We start from the raw sequence: 20,929 nt of genomic DNA, 5'->3' as shown, positions 1-20,929 counted from the left end.
ATCAAAAACCGGGCCCCAATGTAACCCCACCGGTAGAGACATCTGCAGGTTCCACAGTTGAAGCATCTCGCGGCATACCGGACTCCGAATGGGTCTCAGTAGAGGCCTGCTAATCTGAAGTAGTGGGTATCAGGGGCTGGGAAAGCACCTCACTGACTACCGGTGAACTGGCGACTGGCTTAGAAGTGTTGTCGGCAGCTTTGGACTTAGGCGGCCTGTCTTTGCCTTTTTTCAGAATGTCGGTAGTCGGATGGCTTATCTAAGACATATCTGGATAACTGAACAGAGTACTAAAATATTTAGAAGCGTAAATACAGACAAATAGTTTGTTGCTTAAATAAGGCACAAGACAGACAGTGAGGTACACTGTGGTCAGGGCCTAGGCAAGGAATACAGTACAAATGAAAATCTTTGTGAGGTATTTGCTTTCCACAAAAAAACACAATTACTGACTTTTACGGACATACGGACATCGGTTTAGAAAAAGAAAAAAAGTTTCCAATGGGGTACTTAGCTTTAGTTGAAGCCTTCGGTTCTGAAACTCGAAAACGAAAATTTTCGGAGTCTGCCGACCGGCACTTGCAAACTGCTTCTGCTTCGGGCACCGCACTGCAAGAAAGACTTGTGTAATGGCGTCGGCTGCATGCTTTATATCCCTGACTACCTGATGTCATGGAACATGAGACAGCAACCAACGCGGGACTAAAGACTTTGATAAATCAGGCCGACTGAGGACTACTGCAAGCAGATAACCCAAATGTGATGACTGCAACAGTGAAACACGAAGAACATCTGGCATTAACAGGGGGTGTGTACACTTTTTATATCCGCTGTATAGGCTTTACACTGCATCATGAAAAGGAAAGCCGGACAAAAGTATGTGATCATGCGCTGCTGTTGTGGGGGTGTGGTGTAAAGTACACTGATTTTATTACATGTACAGTTAAGAATTTCCCTTATTTTTTTACAACAGTGTGGGTCTGGATGCATGTTCTTGGCTTGAGCTATAGACATTTAAAAAATATGCTTGAAAGATAAGCTAAAATAAAATAAAGGAATGAAAAATGCAGTTTTCTTTTATTCTGCATAATTATAAACTTGTTTTTTTCATTAACAAATGCTCTCAGTGAGAAGTCTGCAGATGTGAGTTCAGGAGAACTCTGTACATTGTGTTCTAAACAAAATGTACGATTTCTACAAAATTACTTTTTGTAGTCCTTGCTTACAAGCTGTCTGCAGTTGTAATCAATTAATGCTGAGAGTTCTGAGCACTCGCACTCTTTTCTGAGAGAAATGCAAGATTTAAATGTACAGTGGCAAGTAATTCCTAAAATACAAAGTCTGAAACTAGACGTTTGTGATTTCCAAATGTGGCTGGATAATGAGCTTAATTTCAGCTTTCCACAGTGTGAAAAAACTGACAAAAACCAGCAACTCTGCCAGTTTTAGCAAATTCAGTTACTGCCAAGTAATTACACTGTCTGGACACCAGCAGAAAATAGACAGCCTGAAAGAAAATCAAACCAGACTGGTCAAAAATCAGACAGCAACCAAATGTACCAAAACAAAAAGGAATATGCAAAGAAGGATCAGAGAAGGAAAGAAATTTGGAAAACCACAAATTTAGTGGCAAATAGAGATCTTCGGGAACAGCTTCATGTCTATTACGATTTGGCGCAGGAATGGTTAAGCAGACCCAAGCTGAAACCAAAGGATTAAAGGTTAATAATGGTAGCCCAGTATAGTGGGGGGTATTTAAGCATGTTATAACAGGTCCAAGATTGAGTGAGGAGGGAAGGGGAGGGTAAAGTGTGAGCCAGAGCCTGCAGAGGAAGGAATGCAATGATCAGACAGTGTGACGCACGGTGGCTAGAGGGGGGGGGGGTAAAAGGAGGGTTACTAGTCAGGATTACTGCATGGGCATAACTAGAGATTTAAGTGAGTTTTTAATGCAGTCTTGAAGTGATTGCAAGAAGGTAGTGTGGTTATTGGGGGGAGGGGTTATTCCATAATCTGGATACGACACAGGAAAATGGTGCTTCTCCTGCTGAGAGGTATGAGCCCCATGGATGCAGAGGCTTTTAAATTTAGTCTTCAAACACCTCAAAAGCCTCCTAGGTGTATCAGACAAAAGTGTCCTCAATTTTTGAGTGGTCTGCTAAGACAGCACACACACCAGACACCTACAGCGTCACCACAAGGTGTCTCAACCTCTAAGCCCATAAGGCAAACCACCATATAACACAACAGTATTTGTCATAGGAGATTATATTGCGAGAGAGACGGATGTCCCACTCATCTTTCTGAACAAGGAGAGAGAGTCACTGTCACCTGCCTGTTAGGGCCAGGATCTGCCAGATAACACATGCACTCAAGGCATTGGAGTTATACTGGAACTTGTAATGTATAGTACAAGTGGGTGTGAAGGATGTGAAATGCACCTCCCTGGACTGTATGAAGAGAGACATGATAGAGCAGTCTGTGCATCCCAGGTAATAGGATACCAGTACCCAACACTAAGCAGGCACTGTACTTTCTCCAATGATAATGCCACAGCACCAACACATGGCAATTGACTTTAATGATTGGCTTAGTTTTCTGGTGCCCCTCCACAGTGGTGCCATGCATGTCTGCCCAGGAAGATGTAGTAAAACAGACTTGATTTGTAAGGATGATACACACTTGTCACCCATAGGTTTTCAAATAATGGCTATGCCCTTGTCCATCCACATAGTGCCTTTTTGGCAATGTCAGCCTAATAAACCTAGTGACATAGCTAAACTGACTTGGGAGTAATCTAAAGCTTTTACTGCTTAATGATAAAAGGAGTCCAAACAATGGAAAAAAAAAACACCCCTTGAAAGCTCTCCTCATCCTGGAGAGTGTAGACTGTGCAGATACTGACTTGGTTTAAAGCCACAGAGAGGCCTCTTGACAGTGCTACACATTTACATAAGCTGTTACACAGGTAAGGTTTGAAGCTGGAGGAGTCTGCATTTACATCAAACACACACCTTAAGACTGGTCAAACAGTACGACAAACTTGAGCTTCTCCATATCCAACTTACAGTAATTAAAGTCCAATGCCAAATCCTTGCAAGCTACTGGTTCCCTGCCATGGCCCAGGAAGCCCATATGATGCACTTGAACAAACTGTAGAAATCCCCATTCAACCTAACACAACATTGATGAGTGACACTAACTTGCCCAACATTAGCTGGGGAATCCTACACCATGTCAGATATGCAGGCAGAGAGATTTCTGTACTTAAACACACTCGGGTACAGCTAGTTTGCACATCCACTGTTGGGTGCAAGTAGTCCTTGTCCTGGTAGTCACAAACATGGGGGGAATGATGCACTGCCCCCAGTATAGAGTCCACATTGGTCAATTTAGACTACCAAGCTGACTCCTTTGAAATAAGTATCATGCCTGTGATTATGATGTTCTTGGAACATTTAAATATATTCCAAGGCTAACTTCCTCCTGCTGTGTGACAGTAACAAAATTACAAGCCTGCCACCCCCCAAACCCTGAACACAGCTACCTGTACAGAACTGTTAAGTGAAACCTTGTACAGTCTTGTAAATGGCTATACAGAGGCAGCAGTACCTACCCGAAGTAGGACTGCCGCCAAACATAGGACCACCTCCAAAAACAAACCACATTGTTAAAATCCCAGAATAAATAGGGTGTGTAACAAAAGAAAAACAATGTGCAAAAACAAGAAGGGTGTTGCCCAGCAAATTAAAAACTCCCTCATCAGTCTAAACAAGCATCACTAAGGACTAATGTCCACCAATTGCAGATTTGAGATAGAAATAGTCACCCAAGCTAAGGGCAGCCATAAGGCTTTCTTCAATTATGGCTGCAACCTAAAATGCAACACCCAGCAATGTGCAAAAGCAATTGCGAGTAGAACAAAAATTATATGAAGCCAGTGGATGTAGCAAATATGTTGGGTGATTAAATTTGTCTCTAATTTTACCCACCACCAGCCCCAGGAAATGCCTCCCAGTAATTCTCCACCAATATCACTATGGAGCAGTTCCTCACCATGCTCTCCTAAGGCCAAAAAACAATATTTTGAAGGACACTGATAATATTCCATTATGTCCTGGTTTAATTTCCACAAATCTTACATGATAGCAATGGACCCCCATTCTTAAGTCAGGTTATAATTCAAGTTCAAGTGCACACACACACACACACACACACACACACACACACACACACACACACACACACACACACACACACACACACACACACACACACACACACACACACACACACACACACACACACACACACACACACTTAAAAAAAACTTCCAAGGAATATGGACAAAACACGAACTGGTGGTTTTTAGCGCTTTCATTTCTTAAATATCCTGGAACTTCATCAGAAAACAGGAAATGGCAAAACCGTGCAGAGTAACACCCAACTTGGGTTACAGTAACCAATCTTAAATCAAGAGCTAGTATGACTAATGCATATTCAGCAAATCTGTTGCACAGACTCAACCCACTGGTTTCAAGGAGAGGCTGTACAAACTACGTTTGTTAAACAAAGAGTATGTCTGTGACCTGTATGAATTCCAACAATTGTACAGAAAAATAAAAAGAACAGAAAATGGAAACAGTTAATCTTGCCATTGCAAGACACACCAAGTTCAAATTGTCATTAAGCCCTGGTACATGGTCCACTCCCATTCGAAGTTGCCATTTCAGTTCTTCCAGTTTTAATATGGTGCCACAGTCTCCGAAAAATAATTCAACCTCCAAGATAATAAAACTGAATTAGAAAAATTAGTGCAGGATAAAGCATGTCCTGCTAAAGCATTTCTGCAGTCTTTAGTTCTAATAGCACCATAATGTTCTTTCACCCAGACAATTTGCAGCCAGTTTTTCCAATATAAAAGTAATGGCAAGTCTCACATACAGCCTTGTACACTATGTTCTTACTGTTACAGTGTAAGGAAAAGAACACAGTAAAACCATTGTCTAAATGTAGTTGGCTCCAGTAAGTATATATTGAGAGCAGACATTTTCCACATGGGAGCATACCTTTTGGTTCAGTAGCATTGCAAACTATCAATAGAAAAGGCAGTGTCCATTCACAAAGACCTAATAGTGTTAGTTTTCTTATATATGAACAAAGGTTGGCTCCCTAGGACAGCAGCCAAATCATCCAAGCTTCTAACAATGTTCCAGTTGCTATCTACAATATTTCTAATTGATTGCATGTACTGGCCAATGAGTACTGGAAAACAAAGTACCGTTAACAGCAGTGTTATCAGGTGCTTGTTGTTTCGGTATGAAACCACATCAGCTGAAATCTGAGGTATCCAGCATCAGAGATCTCTTTAGCTACAGTCTCAATTAAGGTGTGGGGGTAATGTTTTTGCAGAAAAAGTTCACATAAAAATTCACTTTCTTATACAACTCATCATCACTAAGTAATCGTGACAACCTGATGAACTGGCCCTTAATTATATTTCTCTTGATATGAAATGGATGCTGGCTAGCGAAATCCAAGAAATTATTTCTACAAGTCTCTTTCCTAAAAATATTATAAACCAAGCTTCTATTAACAGCATCAATGGAAACAGCAGTGTCTGAAAAAGAAACATTACTACCACAACCAGATTTAACAAACTTAAGAAAAATGCTGTCAGTAGTAGACAATGAAGGAGTCCAGTTGCATCAGTGTGCCAGTCCAAGCAAAAAACAAATAAATACATCTGTGGTATAATAGAGTATACTCATACCCTGGCATATGAATGAGTGTCTCAACTTCCCAGGTAGCCAGCACAAGATGGATGTATGACGGGGCCATTTTAGAGCCCACAGCAACACCTTTAATTTGCTGATGAAGCTTTCCATTAAAGTGAAGGAAATTATTACACAAAACATTGTCAATTAAAGCAGTCAAACATTATTTTAGACTGTAAGGCAACAGATTTCTGTAGATACTTTTTAACTAATCCCTTCCTTGTTTGGGATGTTAGTGTTCAGTGTCACAAAAATACAGTGATCCAGATCCAAGTTACTCTCACATAACAAATGTAAACGCCCCCCAAGAATTCCAGATATAAAAAGGCATCTTTTGCAAAACTGGATTAAGGCAGCAGTCAATATATTTTGATACTTTCTCTGTTTTGGTACGCTTATTAGATATAATACATCTAAAAGGCAGATTTAACATATCCTTATGCACTTTAGGAATTCCAAAACATTTACCTAGGCTAGGATTAGGAACAGACCAGAAAAGCTGCTCTTCCAGAGAAATGTACAGGTCTTTCTGTTAAGAAATCAAGCATCTGGTCAATCTGCTTAAACTGCCCTTGGACAAATTCAACAGACACAGCTCTGTAATATTTACAATCATTTAAGGTTATTCTCCATTTTAAAAACGTATTCCGATTGCTCCATTAACACTAACCCAGTCCTCTTATCTGCTTTCATAATTCTTACAGATGTGTCAGCAGAAAGGGAATGAAGCACTTGCAATTCTGCTTGGGACAGATTAAATCATCTGTCTGCTGAATCGTGAGCTGCCAAATGTCTAAAGTCCTTTTCAGAGACTTTCAAAAACATAGCTAGTACTATGTTTTTGAATCTGTATAGCCTGCGGGTCAAAGTCTAAGGAAACTTAAGAAATCACTATTCTCTTAATTATCTTCACTAAAGAAACACGGTTTAATTTGCGCACATATAGCCTTAAATCCAAAAGTAAATCAATCAGTCAGAGGGGCTCTATGTGCAGGAATATAAGTGAATCCCCTGTTAAGGACTTTGAAATGGTTATCAAACAATGAACGTGCAGTTAAAATTAAAAACTGCACAATTGACTGGAGGCACAGTAGCAGAAGGAATCACTGTATTATATCCAGCTTGTGGTACATTATCACAGTGACAGTACTAGTTGCAATATCTGGATTCAACTGCGAGCATTGTTGTGTGTGGGCATTGGTCTGCCTAAATTCTGAAACCTGCTACCCCCTTTCTTCTGTTCCTGCTGCCTCCCCTCCCTCTGATTCCATTTGAGGGGGTTTGGGAATGCTGCACACTCTTGCCTGGAGATAAAATATGTTGTGCAGAGCCATTAACATTTTGTATAGCATCTGTGGAGACACTGCTGCTGTTCCCTTCCAATAAAAGGGGAGGAGTAGAAACTTGTGGTCTGTAATTATCAGTCACTTCAACAGGCAGGTGTGAAGGGGGAGAGCTCTGGTGATGTAATCTGTTTCTTAGACCTTGATGTTGGAACTGTCCTGGCTGGTTTCTTATAAACCTTCGATTACTTCCATGTAGGTTCTGTCTGGACTGGTATCCATAGAAACGTGGATTTTGTTCACGGTGGTTAGTAATAAGATAAGCTGTCCTATTACTATACTGTGACAGATCCTCTGCAATTTCTTTTTAGTGCTGTTAATATGGGAGACATGTCAAGAGACTAAGAGCAATACCATCATATAGTGGACAGAACCGATCAAAGTCCAAATGATACACAATCTCTCCATGTAATACAGCAATATCACTCAAGCTCCTCCAAATTTTTTTAATACTGCACTTCAGGATTTAAGGTGTGAACGCCAGATTCATTAAAAAAAAAAATCTGTGATCTCAGAATAAAGAGAAGAGTCAGGCTGGTTCCGGTTCTGATAGCGAAACATTCTAAGTCCCCGAGGGACAATATTATGAAAAATGCAGGCATCTAAATATAAACGGTCATAAAAAACACTTTTATAAGCAATAAGTCTTTCCAATCTGTACATCATAGACTTACAGTTTAGTTGCATGCTTTGCTTCTCAAATCACTGCTGTTAGTTCCATCAAAAGTTTGAGATTGTGAGGAGGTTAAGTCTCAGTTGTCAGTAAAGGGTTAAGGGGGACATCATCCCTTAACGAAATGTAAGAAAGACACCTGTCTAGTATTAGGTTCATTCCCTTCCTGTTGGATTGTCAGACCATTACTGACAGATGTATGTGAATCAATAGGCTGCTCACCTGAAGACTGAGAAGAATCCGAAGTAGATTGTGAGTTACTAGAAGTGGACTGAGCACGGTGGAGGATGAGTCGTACCCATCCTGAAACTGGTTAGAAATTCTCTGCACTGGTTCAGCAATCCTAGAGTCTTGTTAGTCTACTCGGATAAACAACCCAATTATTAAGTTCAATATTAAAAAATTAGAGGAGCTCGAGTGATATTGCTGTACTACATGGAGAGATAGCGGATCATTTGGACTTTGATCGGTTCCGTCCGTTAAATGACAGTATTGCACAGAGTGTCTCGACATGTTAGCACTAAAAAGAAGCTGTAGAGAGATATGTTACAATATAGTAATAGGGCAGCCTACTCTATTCCTAACCACTGTGAACAGAATCCACGTTTGGATACCAGTCCAGACAGAACCTACACGTATGGAATAGAAGGTTTGTAAGAAACCAGCCAGACTGGTTGGAAAAAGGGAAGATGATCTTTGGGTGGCTGGGGGAATCCCCCTGGGAGAAGAGGAAATGATCCAGGTCATAAAGTAACCCTTTTCTAAGATGGAAGCCCCACCTGTCTGAGGTGATGTTTTGCCAAACTGGAAGACAGTGAGAGAGCCTTAGAGACAGAGGAATGGAGTCTGGGGGGGGGGGGGGGCAGTGAAGACCGATAGTTACAGGCTACTTGCCCTGTCCTGAAAGGGAGGTTTCTGGGAAAGTGTTTGAGCAGACTTAGAAGGGGTCTGCCGTTTCCTAGTGCCCTTTCTTGTCCTGGCAATGGGAGCTGGGGCAGAGTGTCTCCTCATGAACTGGGTCTTTGAGGGATAGCTCATGTGAAAACTGGGTATTGGGGAGATAAACAGGCGTTTTAAATCCTGCAGTTCCTTCCCTTTTGGCTGAAGGGCCTTAAACAGCTCGGCCACTTTAGATCCAAAGGGCTGAGTTATTCAGGTGAGCATCCAGTAATTTGGCCCCAATATCACCTCACCATAACCACATATATCTTCCAAGGACTGAAGCTGAGGCTGCAGACCTTGCAGAAGCTTCTGCAGCATCATAACTGCATCTAACAATGTCAAGTAACTTGAGAAGACAGGGAAATTAGACTGGAGATTTGAACCTTGGAAGATGCATCAGGAAGGTCAGCTAAAAGCTTGGTGGCCTGGGTCAAAACAGGCAAAGCATTTTTGGACATATGCAACTAGCAATTCACTGCCCTAAAGGCCAGGGTAGCATAACTATATACCTCCTTATCAAGGCACTTAATGGCCTTACTGTCCTTGTCTGTAGGAAGGACACAGGTGGAGGGAAGTAGCTTGGATGGCTTGTCTGCTGAAACGGATACAGTGGCAGGGTCAGCAACAGGGCATTTTATCTAAAATGTTCCCCCTTCAGCAACTTTGTAAAACCCTTCAGGCCTTCTAAAGGCAGGTGGTTGTGAATCAGGATTAAGGAAAGCAGCATTAAAAGCATCCAAGGGAGCTGGTATCACTGGAGGATTTGCAGAAGGAGCAGGGCTTTCCATCTGCAGAAGCTCATAACATCTTTTTTTTAACTTCTGACATTTCAAAAGGAGTCCCACTGAAAATGTTCTCATTTTAAAAATTGTCTCCCCAAAGGTATAGTCCTCTTCTGGGGGAGTCAGCCTCAGCAGATTTAAACTGGAGAAGCATACCCAAGAGGAGAAGGCATGCAAGAGACATAGAAGACAGAATCCTCCAAAGAAGAATCAGAGGAGTCCTCAGCTTCAGGTTGGATAATTTCCTCAGCCCGATTCCTGGGACCGATAGGACCAGCCTATGGGGAAACAGACATGGCAGGCCTTAGGGCCATAAAGGCATTAAACAGGTTCTGTGAAAAAGCCTCCCAATCAGGCTGTCTTTCAGCAAGAGGGGAGAGATGTTTGTTGTGCATTTCTTTTTAAGTGAAGGCCAAGAAAGCATAGGCCCTAGGGAAGGCCTAGTCTCAGACAGGCCTAGAGTCCGTTTGCTGTAAAGCAGTGGAAGAGCATGCCTGGGCAGCCTTAAGAACCAGAGGTTCCCACTTATCGTCGGCAGCCAATGTCTGCAAGCCCTCCCCAGAGAGGCCTTCTGCTCTGGGTTCTGCAGCCTCCATGAGGGCTACCTACTATACCTGTACCAGCAGACTCTGAACATTCCTCCAGGTGAACGTCAACCACAGAAGGGACGTCTGGTGGAGGACAGGCAGCAGCAAGTTCAGGCCTGAAAATCTTGGTCTTTTTAGGTGGTTCTACGGACTAACCAGACAAACCTTCCATTCCTAACATTAAGCGTAAAAGACGCAGATTTTCTAAGTAAACATTCAAAACGTGCAAGCAACTGTTGTGTATGACTGACTCTGCTAATAAGATGGTCGTGCGCAGTCTCTAGACAAAAAAAAAAGCAGCGTTTGTGGGCATCCTTGTGGGGGACCAGACGACTGCACCTGCACTTTCCCTTCCTGGATGACATGTAACCTTAACAGACATGCAGTGACAAAAAGGAATCCTAAACGGCACCAAAAAAAAAAAAAAAAAAAAAAAAAAAAAGTACTTATCTTAGAAACTTGAAGATCCAACGGCGAAGACTGCACAAAGTGCTGATGTTCAACTAGCAGCAGAGAAGTTCTGAGGAAAGGTACATGCAGACGTCACTTTTATGCCCCATGCTTCCTAGGCCATCAGTCATCCCACATTCCTAGCAGTGACTACAAGCTTTTGTATACTGGCCAGGCATTCAGGTAGCAAGCAGATAACTGAAGAGTTTGGAATACTGCAACATGAGAACTGAAGGACATCATGAATGTGTGGGGTGTTTTGACATTACAACAAGCATGTGATGCATCTGTTCTTATGACCTGGACGACAACAAAAAAAAAAATAAAGCAATAACATTCACTAAATGATGCAGCAAACATGCAAGTCATTTTGACAACTAATATTTTCTTCAATGAAGTTATGCATGGTTGGAATGCAAAATTCACGGCACCAAATTTTAAACAAGATGTATAACCTGTTATTTTATACAAGCATTTTCAAATGGACTTCATTTACCTTCTTTTCCTAAGAAAAAAGAATAAAAACTGAGATGATTGATACTAAGATAAAGCCAGCCTTGCCGAGGTACCCGTCCCTTTGAGCAACAGCAGGAGTAGTAGGTTATTAGTTTCTCAGAGTCCGGATAGTTAAATCTGGTCTTGAATTTTACCATGGCCTCTCGAAACTTCTCAGGTTCCTCTTCCTGCTCAGTAAGTTTACTCCTGTTTTCCTCTGCTATTAAGCCCTAAGATTAATAAAAGATCAAAAACATTTTAAGACCACCTTTACTGTAAAATTATGTTAATACAGGTAACATTGCCAAGTTTTATTTACATGGAAGCACAGGCACACGACTAAGGGCTACCTCACCAATCTCTTCTTCACTCAGCAGTACAGAGAGAGAAGTAGCAGTCCACATGCAAAATTACATGGGTACTACACCCTCCAAATCTTCACAATACCCACTTTAAGGTCAGACTATGGCAAGAGGCTTACTCAACACCTGCCAAAAGATAAAGGGAAGCACAAGTCACGCTGTAAATAAGAGAAATAATGTGGTACGTTTTGGCATACAGTCCTCAACTTTAGTGCACACTTGACAAATTGCTAGTTACGAAAAATAAACTCTGTGGTGGAAGCACAAGTGACAAACCACATAAGAGGGCATGATCTGACCTATCTATTCCACTCAATGCAACCTTCCTGTGGTCAACGGTCATGGCATCAGGATCCATCATGACTACAGCATCCACCTTTAGTAACAGAATACTAACATTAACATCTGGCATGATCTTCTGGGGTGTGTGTGTGTGGGGGTGGGGGGAGAGTAACTCTACAATTCAGAGAGGGGACACTGCACACAAAGCAATCTATACTACAATCTCCCTTGTTAACACCACCACTATGGAAAAAAAAAAAAAGTCTTCAAGTCTCAAATCGAGCACATCCTCTCCAATACCTGGTGGTGACAAGTTGCTCCAGTCTTAGTAGTGCACAAGTAACCTATTATTTCAAATTACAAATTTTGTGTTAAAGTCCTCTGTATACAATACCCCTTGAGCTCTGTACCTTACAAAAAACTCCAATCATAAACCCTCTGGACAAAACGACTTTCCCATATATAATCTTGTATTCCTTTTCTGGTACATTTCTACACTAAAAAATATTTTTAGTATTCTTGTGAACAGCCCCCCCCCCCCATTAAATCATTATAAAACATTTGTTAAATATGTTATTTCTGTATAAAAAAAAACATACAAACTCTCACCTGTGTAAAATTCTTACTTGGGCACTATGCTCCATTTAAACTGTCTGCAACTGTATAGTATCTGTGCATAATGTGGTTTAGTTATATAAAAAAGTGGCTTCTACTCCTACATTTCACCAGGTGTACGAGTTACCTAGTCAAAAAGCTGCTTGGAGTTCTGTAAATATTTAAATACAATGTTCACTGAAAAATTGGAAATTTTTGTTCAGCTGGATAATCTACAATAACAAATGCAAATGAATAATAACTTGAGCAAAATGCTTATTACTGACCCTCTAGTAGCAACCCCCTCAAATGGGCGGAAAGAAAAGTGAGGACAAGGAGAGAGGGCTAAATCAGTGCATTACATAAACTAGTGTGTAATTTTCACACCTGGTAAAAAAGACTTTGCATGCAGTATGTCCTCTAATACATCATATTAACACATTAGTATGAACCAGTTAAGAATGCATTCTCACAGTGACTTAATTCAGCTTGATGGCCATGCATCCTCCAAACTTAAGACCACATCCTAAGATTCTGCAAATTAAAACAGGTCACCTAAAGATCAAATGGTGGGAGGCTGGCATAATGGTTAAGGTGTTTAACTCACAGACACAAGGTGCAGGGTTTGATTCTCACAGGGGGTAATTGGCTAGGCTTAAAAAGGCCCAAAAGGGCAATTAGTCTAGTACTAATCTATGAACCTAATTTCTGCAGTACAGAAAAAAACCTTTAACAGTTACACTACCTAACATGTCAGGATAAAACAAAGGCTGTGGAAAGTTTAAATTAAATCTACAGTGGTTTGTATTCATTTGTATATTGTGTACCTTTGCATAACTTTTTAAGTACTAGTCAGCAAGTTAAAGAATATGAAATCAGCATAAGAGAACTACTGATTCAAAGTAGTCATCAAGCCCCCTCCCTTTACCCACTATCTATATGGGGTTGGGGTGTAGTGGCAAATGCTCGCTTTCTCGACTTGGTGCCATGCTCCCATCTTCATTAGCCATGCCCAACTGTCACATGTACTCTCTCACACTCCCATTCATCTCTTCGCTGTATGCCCTCATTTCCTCTTGCCTTATTCCCGTTTACCTCAAGTCATCTCCACCACATCTCAAATCCTACCATAAATGTAGATGTTAGAGTGTTCACACTGCTGCAGTCATTACACTTGGGGTTATCCTGCCGTCAGGCGATCCCACAGTCAGCCAGAGTTCCAAAGTCTTGGTCCGGCATCGGTTGCTGTCGCTTCTTCCTGGACGTCAGTGCGCCAGGGTTATACAAGATGTATCAGATGCCATTTTCTTCAGTTTTTCTTGCCCCAGATGTCAGGTGCCCCCAAGTAGGTAGGCAGTACATATTGCTAATAAAACATGTATATAAAATAAAAATACCTTCAGTTGCAAGCAAATACACCATGAAGGTTGTATAGGATAGAAAGGTATAGATAAGTCTAGCGGACAGAGGGGATGAAGGGAGGGTAACCTGGACTGCAGCAGTGTGAACACTAATATCTACATTTATGGTAGGTACAAAACTGTACTATGTTCATTGTGTTACACTGCTGAAGTCATTACACTTGGGTAGAATCCCAAAGCTAAGGTTGGTGGCTGGTATATAGAGAGTTAGGATTGGCTATGAGGCCCGGCAGAACTGCAGTGGCAAATCCTGCTCTGGATTTAGAGTAGAGGCAAGTGGTAATGCTTGGTAAAGGTGTGCACTGAACTCAAAGTTGCAGCCTCCAAAATTTTCTTGGTTGGTACTCCTCTGAAAAAAGGCTGTTGAAGTGGCTGTTGCTACAGTAGAATGTGGCCTAATGTTATTAGGGACTGATTTTCCATGCTGTGTGTAGCAGTAACGAATACAGTGTCCTATCCATTTGGAAATAGTCTGCTTTGAGATAGCCTTGCCCTGTGATCCTGCAGCATATGCTACAAACAGTTGCTCAGTTTTCCTGAAAACTTTTGTTTTGTCCAAGTAGAAGCATAGCTGCCTGTGTATGTCCAAAGAGTGCAGAAGTTTCTCCCCTTTATTCTGGGGGTTTGGATAAAAAAGTTGGCAAATGGATGGTTTGGTTAAGAGCCACACTAGATACCACCTGTGGCATAAAGGTGGTGTTTGTCCTTAAAGAAACCCTGTCCTGATGAAAGATTATAAAAGGTTCCACTGCCGTTAATGCCTGTAGCTCTAAGACTCTTCGTGCTGAAGTTACTGCCAGGAGCAGAGCTGTTTTCCATAATAATTTTAGATTGGCTGTATTTGCTGGCTCAAAAGGTGGCAAGGTCAGTTTTTCCAAAACTGAATTGAGGTCCCAAGTTGGTGTTGGTGCTTTCCTGGATGGTCTTATGTTTTTAGCATGTATAATATGTACATTTATAATGTACATATTAACCAATAGAAATCAACGTGATTTCATCAGCCTACTACGTGAATGTAAGATAAGGGTTATGAAACCCGATAAAGGGGGTGGGCTTGTCTTTATGGATCAAAACATCTATGTTGATTATATGAAAACACATCTTACCACTAAGGCTTACTCACTAGTTAGTGTGAATGAGGTTAACACCGCATATAAAAAAATTAAGTCTATTCTTGAAGACTTATACTTGGAAGGTATCACTGATCTCGATTTACACCACTATTTGACTATGATAGCCCCTAGAACACCAGCCCTATTTGGTACACCTAAGATTCATAAGAGAATCAAGGATACCCCTTTCAGACCGATAGTTGATGGGTGAGGCTTTATCACTTATGCGTGTGCTAAATATGTAGACAGCATTCTAAGGCCTTTAGTTGAACAAGACTCTCAAATTTGTAAAGACTCTTGGAGTTTTCTAAATGAGTTAAGCAAAATTCCCCTTCATCAAGAATATAGTTCTCACAATTGACGTAAGGGACTTGTACACCGTTATACCTCAAGGTGTTGGTCTAGAATAGATCAGAGAATTTATGTCATTAAGACAAGTAGATGACAATACTACTTAGTTAGAACAATCTCCAGGAGGGTTTCAACTAAGAACTATATGCTCTTTGATGGGCATATCTCCAGAAAACTGGGGTGGCCATGGGGTCACCCTGTGGAGGGAGTTTTGCTAATTGCATAATGGCACACTGGGAGAAGACCTTGTTATTTAAGAACAATGTTTCAGAACAATGTCACTTGGTACACTCGTTACCAAGACTATAGGTTCTTGGTTTGGAACGGTCCCAGTGCTTCAGTCCCGAACTTTATCACTAGTATTTCTCTTATGACCGATTTCTTTGAATTCGCCTACAACCTACATGAGACTAACATCAATTTTCTGGACATTAACTTGTTCAAAGATGAGGCAAATTCTAAATACAAAAGCACCATATATAGAAAACCCACTTATTCCAACTCCTTCTTACACTTCACTAGCTGTCACCCATATCATCAAAAAAGAGCTGTAGTCAAGGGGCAGATGGTAAGGGCGGCTAGGATGGTCTCAGATGAGATCGATTTTGTTGAGGAATGTGAAGGTTTGGGATCAATGTTCATTAAGAGAGGCTACCCTCCATCTTTGGTGGTAGGAATTACTGCTGAAGTCACCTATAAATGCCAAATAGGGCATTTTAAACCCCTTTTGTCTAGTAACATGCATTATACTAGTGAAGTAGATCATCAACATCATAGCAAGATAAAAAGTGATGTACAAGGTTTTCACATTAGTTACTTGTGATATTTTTAATAAAAATTGGGCCCTAATAATTGAAGATAGTGGGCTACTGAAAATGTTTGGGACAAACCTAAAATAACTTACAGGAAAGGCGCCAACCTCAAAGCACTTCTTGAAAGTACTAATAAGGTTACACATGACAGGACGAGAGGCATGTTTAAATGTGGGTCATGCCAGCAGTGTAGGCATTTAAGTACTGACCTTCAAGTTAACATTAGAGATAAACTATAAAAAATGTATGGCAAGTACAACTGTGAGACTAGAGTAGTGGTTTATTCAGCCTGCTGCCAAGAATGCGCTGCTTTTTACATAGGTAAAACTGAAAGAAAGATCAAGCAGCGCATCTATGAGCATCAGTAGGCCATTAGTAAGAATGATACTACAAATGCCCTTGCAAGGCATGTTATTGAGTTCCCTGAACACAAGTTTAAATTTGCCATATTAAAATAGACTAGAGAGGTGGACTTTGGCAATTAAGATTAGAAATGGATGAGCTCTTTTGGCAAATCAGGACAGCAGCTTATTTACCTCCAGGGCTTAACGAACACGTCTCTGTCAAATGTAGCCTTAAATATCTTAAGGAGGTAGTAGTTCTGACAGTAGGTTTGTATGCTGGTTCTTCAAGTTAGCTATTAACATACATAGAAGTGTTTCCTCTAGCAATAAACTATTATACTTAATAATTACTTACATATATTCTATTCCTTACATATATTCTATTCCTTATACATTTAGTACATCATCCGAACCACACTAACTAGTATCCAACTTAAAATATTATTGTTTGACATTTTTAATGGTTTACACATATATAAAAAAGTTTTACTACTACCTAGTTTATCAAATAGTATTTCAGTTTTCATTGTGATCACTGTCAACCATACTAGATACTCCAAGCTTATAATTCTACTTTTTAATATAATACACTGTTAATGGTTTTAAATTTTTGTATTTTATAAGAATTTAAACTAGCCGTTGATTTGTTATGCTACGAGTTGTTCCAGTATACTTAGAAATGCACGCTTATGGTTTCTTTAAGAATCCTTTGAGAATATCTTAGTAGCATGCCTATGTTAATTGAATGATTGGTTTCTTACTTTGTATATAAATGTGCTTAATTGTTTTTTGTCTGATGGAGAGGTATTGTCCGCTCCGAAAGCGCTAATAAAACAGTCAGAAGTACTTTTTCGTACTGCTCAGTCTCATTTTCGCTTTACTTGTGTATTTTTATGAGAATACCACAGAGGAGAATGGAAGGAAGACCGCAGGATATTATAGCAGAAAATATATACGGTATGAAAGGGAAGGGATGTAAAGAATTGTTATTGGTTGTGACAAATTGTGGTTAATATTACAAGTAAATGGGAGGATCTGAAACGTATGATAGTGATATCAGCAGGCATTTGATACAGGGCATTATGCTTTGTGGGATGTTATGGAGAAGAATGGAATAGGTAATAGAATCAGCAGTGTGCATTTGTCAGAGTGTTAGTGAATGGGTGGCTAAATAAAGAAACCTGCATGAAGTTTGGAATATTATTTGCATTAGTAATGAATGCAACAGTGAGTGAAGTAGCTTATAAAATGAAAGATGTTAAATATGCAATGCAAAAGATGGCGGCAAATCCAGTATTTCTGACATATGCAGATGACATACTGGCAGCTTCTAAGAACCAACTATAAAAGAGGTAAGTTTTGGTTTGTCTAAATAGATGTTGAAAGGAAATGGGAATGACTGAATAAAGTTACAAGTAAGGGTTTGAAAAAATACACCCCCTCATGTTCACCACATCACCCAATGAATAAAATTTGGAAAACCTATGTAGTTATGGTGTAATGGGAGGGTTTAACAGAAGAAATGAAAGAAAAAGATCTTCTGTAGAACACACATTAGCATTCAGGAAAAAGGTTTCTCTGGTGAATTCTGTATTCATGGAAAAATAGCATGTATATCAAATGCTTATATTACCGCAAAAATTTGGAAAGGAAATTATGCAATTGGTGTTTGAATAGGGACTATTCATGGATGCTATAAAGAATATGGGAGAAGGGTCTAAGAATTTATGCAATCTGGGTTATTTCGAATGAAATACTGAATGAAGTGTTTACTAGGAGATGGATTTTGTCAGATATATTGAGAAAAATTAGATTATGGTTGCAAAAGCAGGATGTATTGAGAAAAATTAGATTATGGTTGCAAAAGCAGGAGTGGGAGTTCAACTATGGAAGTACAATGAGGGTGTTATAAGAAAAATGATAAATTTTAAGTGCCTGTAAATATGTACTTTTAAATATGTAAATTAGGTTTGTGTAGTGTTAAATAAAGGACCCCTACACCAAGTGCTAAACAGCATAAGAGAACTGTTAAGTGCTTGGAGAATTCCAAAACAGATGGAGTAAACATTGCTCCTAAAGAAATTTTGGAGAGAGAATTAGAGCAGGATATAATTATGGAGCCGATGAGGGGAGGTTTGGATACAGATGTACTGGAGAACTCAATGAAGTAAGGTGAACCAAATGAAGGAGAGGTGGTGAGCTGAAATGCGGTGATGGACAGCGCTGCAGAAGCAGAAAAATGAGGCTAGTAACATGGTATAAAAGCAGATCAGAGAGGCTAAAATTAGAGGGGCATATGTGGCTGATGGAGTAATCCATTTTATGCCTCCCACTCCACAAAAGGGGGAGCTACCACTGATCATGGGAACTATCGACCTATTAGCCTGACGAGCCTGGTCTGCAAGGCCATGGAATGTATCATAATGGAACTCAAAGACATTGGTAACCTTCAAACTCTGAATCCCACCCCAGTTTGGGTTTGTGAAAGGCAGATCACGCCTCCTGAACCAGATAGACTTTTTTGAGGCGGTCACCAAAGCCATAGATGAGGGTAAGGTGGTTCACACAGCCTATCTTGGCCTCGCCAAGGCTTTAGACACCATCTCCCATTCTGGAATTATAGCTAAACTCCGTAAAAATCCCTACGTCACAAGATGGGTTGCCAACTGGCTCACTGACAGAACCCACAATGTAAAAGTTGCACACTCCAAATCGGACCTCAAAGCAATAAGTGGAGTACCACAGGGTTCCGTCTTGGGACCTCTCCTGTTTTGGTATCTACTTCTCTTAAGTACAGGCTAACACAGAAGGCCACTGGCTAACGAAGTTCACAGAGGACTGCAAACTAGAAGCCATAGTCAAATCCCCAAATGATTTGGACATCCTACAGAAGGGCCTCGCTGAGACAGATGCCTGGTGTCAGAGCCATGGCCTCAAGCTCTGTGCCAAAAAAAAAAGTGCAGTGTCATCTCTAATAAAAACTCTGTACCCATGAACTACCACATAGGCAGCAATCTACTGAACACCGAATGTGTGACATTGGGACCCAGGTAGACAGTAGTCTCTCCTTTGATGGTCACATCGCCACAGTAGTCAGGAAGTCTTTCTACGTGGCACACCATCATAAAAGGGTTCTCATCCAGGAAAAAAAAAAAAAAAAAGTCATTGTTCCCCTCTACTCGACATTCATTAGACACATTAGAGTACAACGCCCCTTTTGGAATCATAGGTTAGTGCTAGGCTAACTACCCTTGCGAGCCATTGCAAGCCTAGCCAATTATCCCTTGTGAGACTCAAACCCTGCACCTTGCGTTTGTAAGGCAAACGCCTTAACCATTAGGCCACCCTCCTGTACCTCACAAGACCTCTGCAGCAGCTGGAAAGGCCACAGAAGTACCTCACAAAGAGGATTACTGGCCTCAAACAAATGCCTTACACTGACCACCTCAAAAAACTCCAGCTTTACTCCATAGCATATCGCCTATTCAGAGGTGATCTCTGCCTGACATATAAAGCTATGTCAAACCCAGAGCTGTTGGGCATGCTACACCTAAAGAAATCCCAATCCCTCAGAGCTACATGCTCTAGGGACCTAAACCTTGTCACCACAACAAACAGGACATGCTGGAGGGATAGATTCCTGTCCCAGAGACTTCCCATACTCTGGAAGAGGCTACCCATTTATGTCAAACAAAGTTCTTCATTAGCACTCAAGAAAAATCTTGAGTGGATGGGAAATTGGAAATACATCCCGGGGATCACTTCTGTGTCTTTGCTCAATAGTGGCACAGGAAAATAACTTTCTTGGATGGCGTAAGCCAGGGAACCTTGTCGGCTAGGCTTACATAGGCCCTTGGGCAGATAGCCTAGTACCTACCTATGAACCTCTAACAATTTGTCTCTGCAACAGGGTGCTGTAGATGACAGAAATGAAGTACAAAATATGAAGTACAAAATATAAATGCGTTGCAAGTCAAGGAACAAGAACCAGTGTAGAATGTGGAAAGACTTGTCAGGATAAGGGAAGCAGCTTCTGAAAATCAAAAACATGAGTAGCATCTTGCCCTCATCGAATGATGCCACAGTATAAAGACAAAATGATCAGTTTCAACAATTGGCTAAAGTATTGGTGTCATTCAAAGGGGATCCAGTGTCAGCCTGGGATGACATACTCGACAAGCCACGTTGCTTCGCTAGGGACGACTTGCACCTGTCACCCTTAGGCTTTTGTATACTGGCCAAGGCTCTTGCCACCCCCATAGTGCCTTTTTTAGGCAAGGCTCAAAGGACAAACCCACCTCCATAGACAACCCAAGGATAAAAAAACTAAAGGTAATGCTATTCAATGCCAGAAGTCTAAACCTAAAGATGCACGCACTCTAGGCTCTCCTCAGTATGGAGAAAATCAATGTCTGTGCAGTAAAAGAAACCTGGTTCAAGGCTCCTGTGAGCACCCCAGCACTACCAGGTTATAACTCATACCATGCATTTCAGCCCCAAAACTCGGACCGAAGCACAAAAGGAGGGGGGAGTATCTATATTCAAAGATACCTACACCTCCAGGTTAGTGGCACTGCACGAAGCATCGGAAACCATCAATGT

The 20,929-nt window shown here is 40.9% G+C and overlaps 1 protein-coding gene across 1 annotated transcript in view; it reads right to left on the bottom strand.

The window, feature by feature from the left end:
- Positions 1-20,929, bottom strand: part of TBC1D8 (TBC1 domain family member 8) — a gene marked incomplete in the record, with an annotated part of 2,215,010 nt that overhangs the window by 2,046,743 nt on the left and 147,338 nt on the right. The window contains 1 exon segment of the mRNA XM_044071089.1: positions 11,051-11,279. Coding sequence (XP_043927024.1) covers positions 11,051-11,279 — 229 coding nt within the window.

Source organism: Protopterus annectens, chromosome 5.part0 (genome assembly GCF_019279795.1).
Source record: "Protopterus annectens isolate FY-2018-M chromosome 5.part0, PAN1.0, whole genome shotgun sequence".
Classification (NCBI taxonomy): domain Eukaryota; kingdom Metazoa; phylum Chordata; order Ceratodontiformes; family Protopteridae; genus Protopterus; species Protopterus annectens.
Note: the sequence above shows the minus strand (reverse complement) of the source record. Positions and strands in the feature narration are given on the sequence as shown.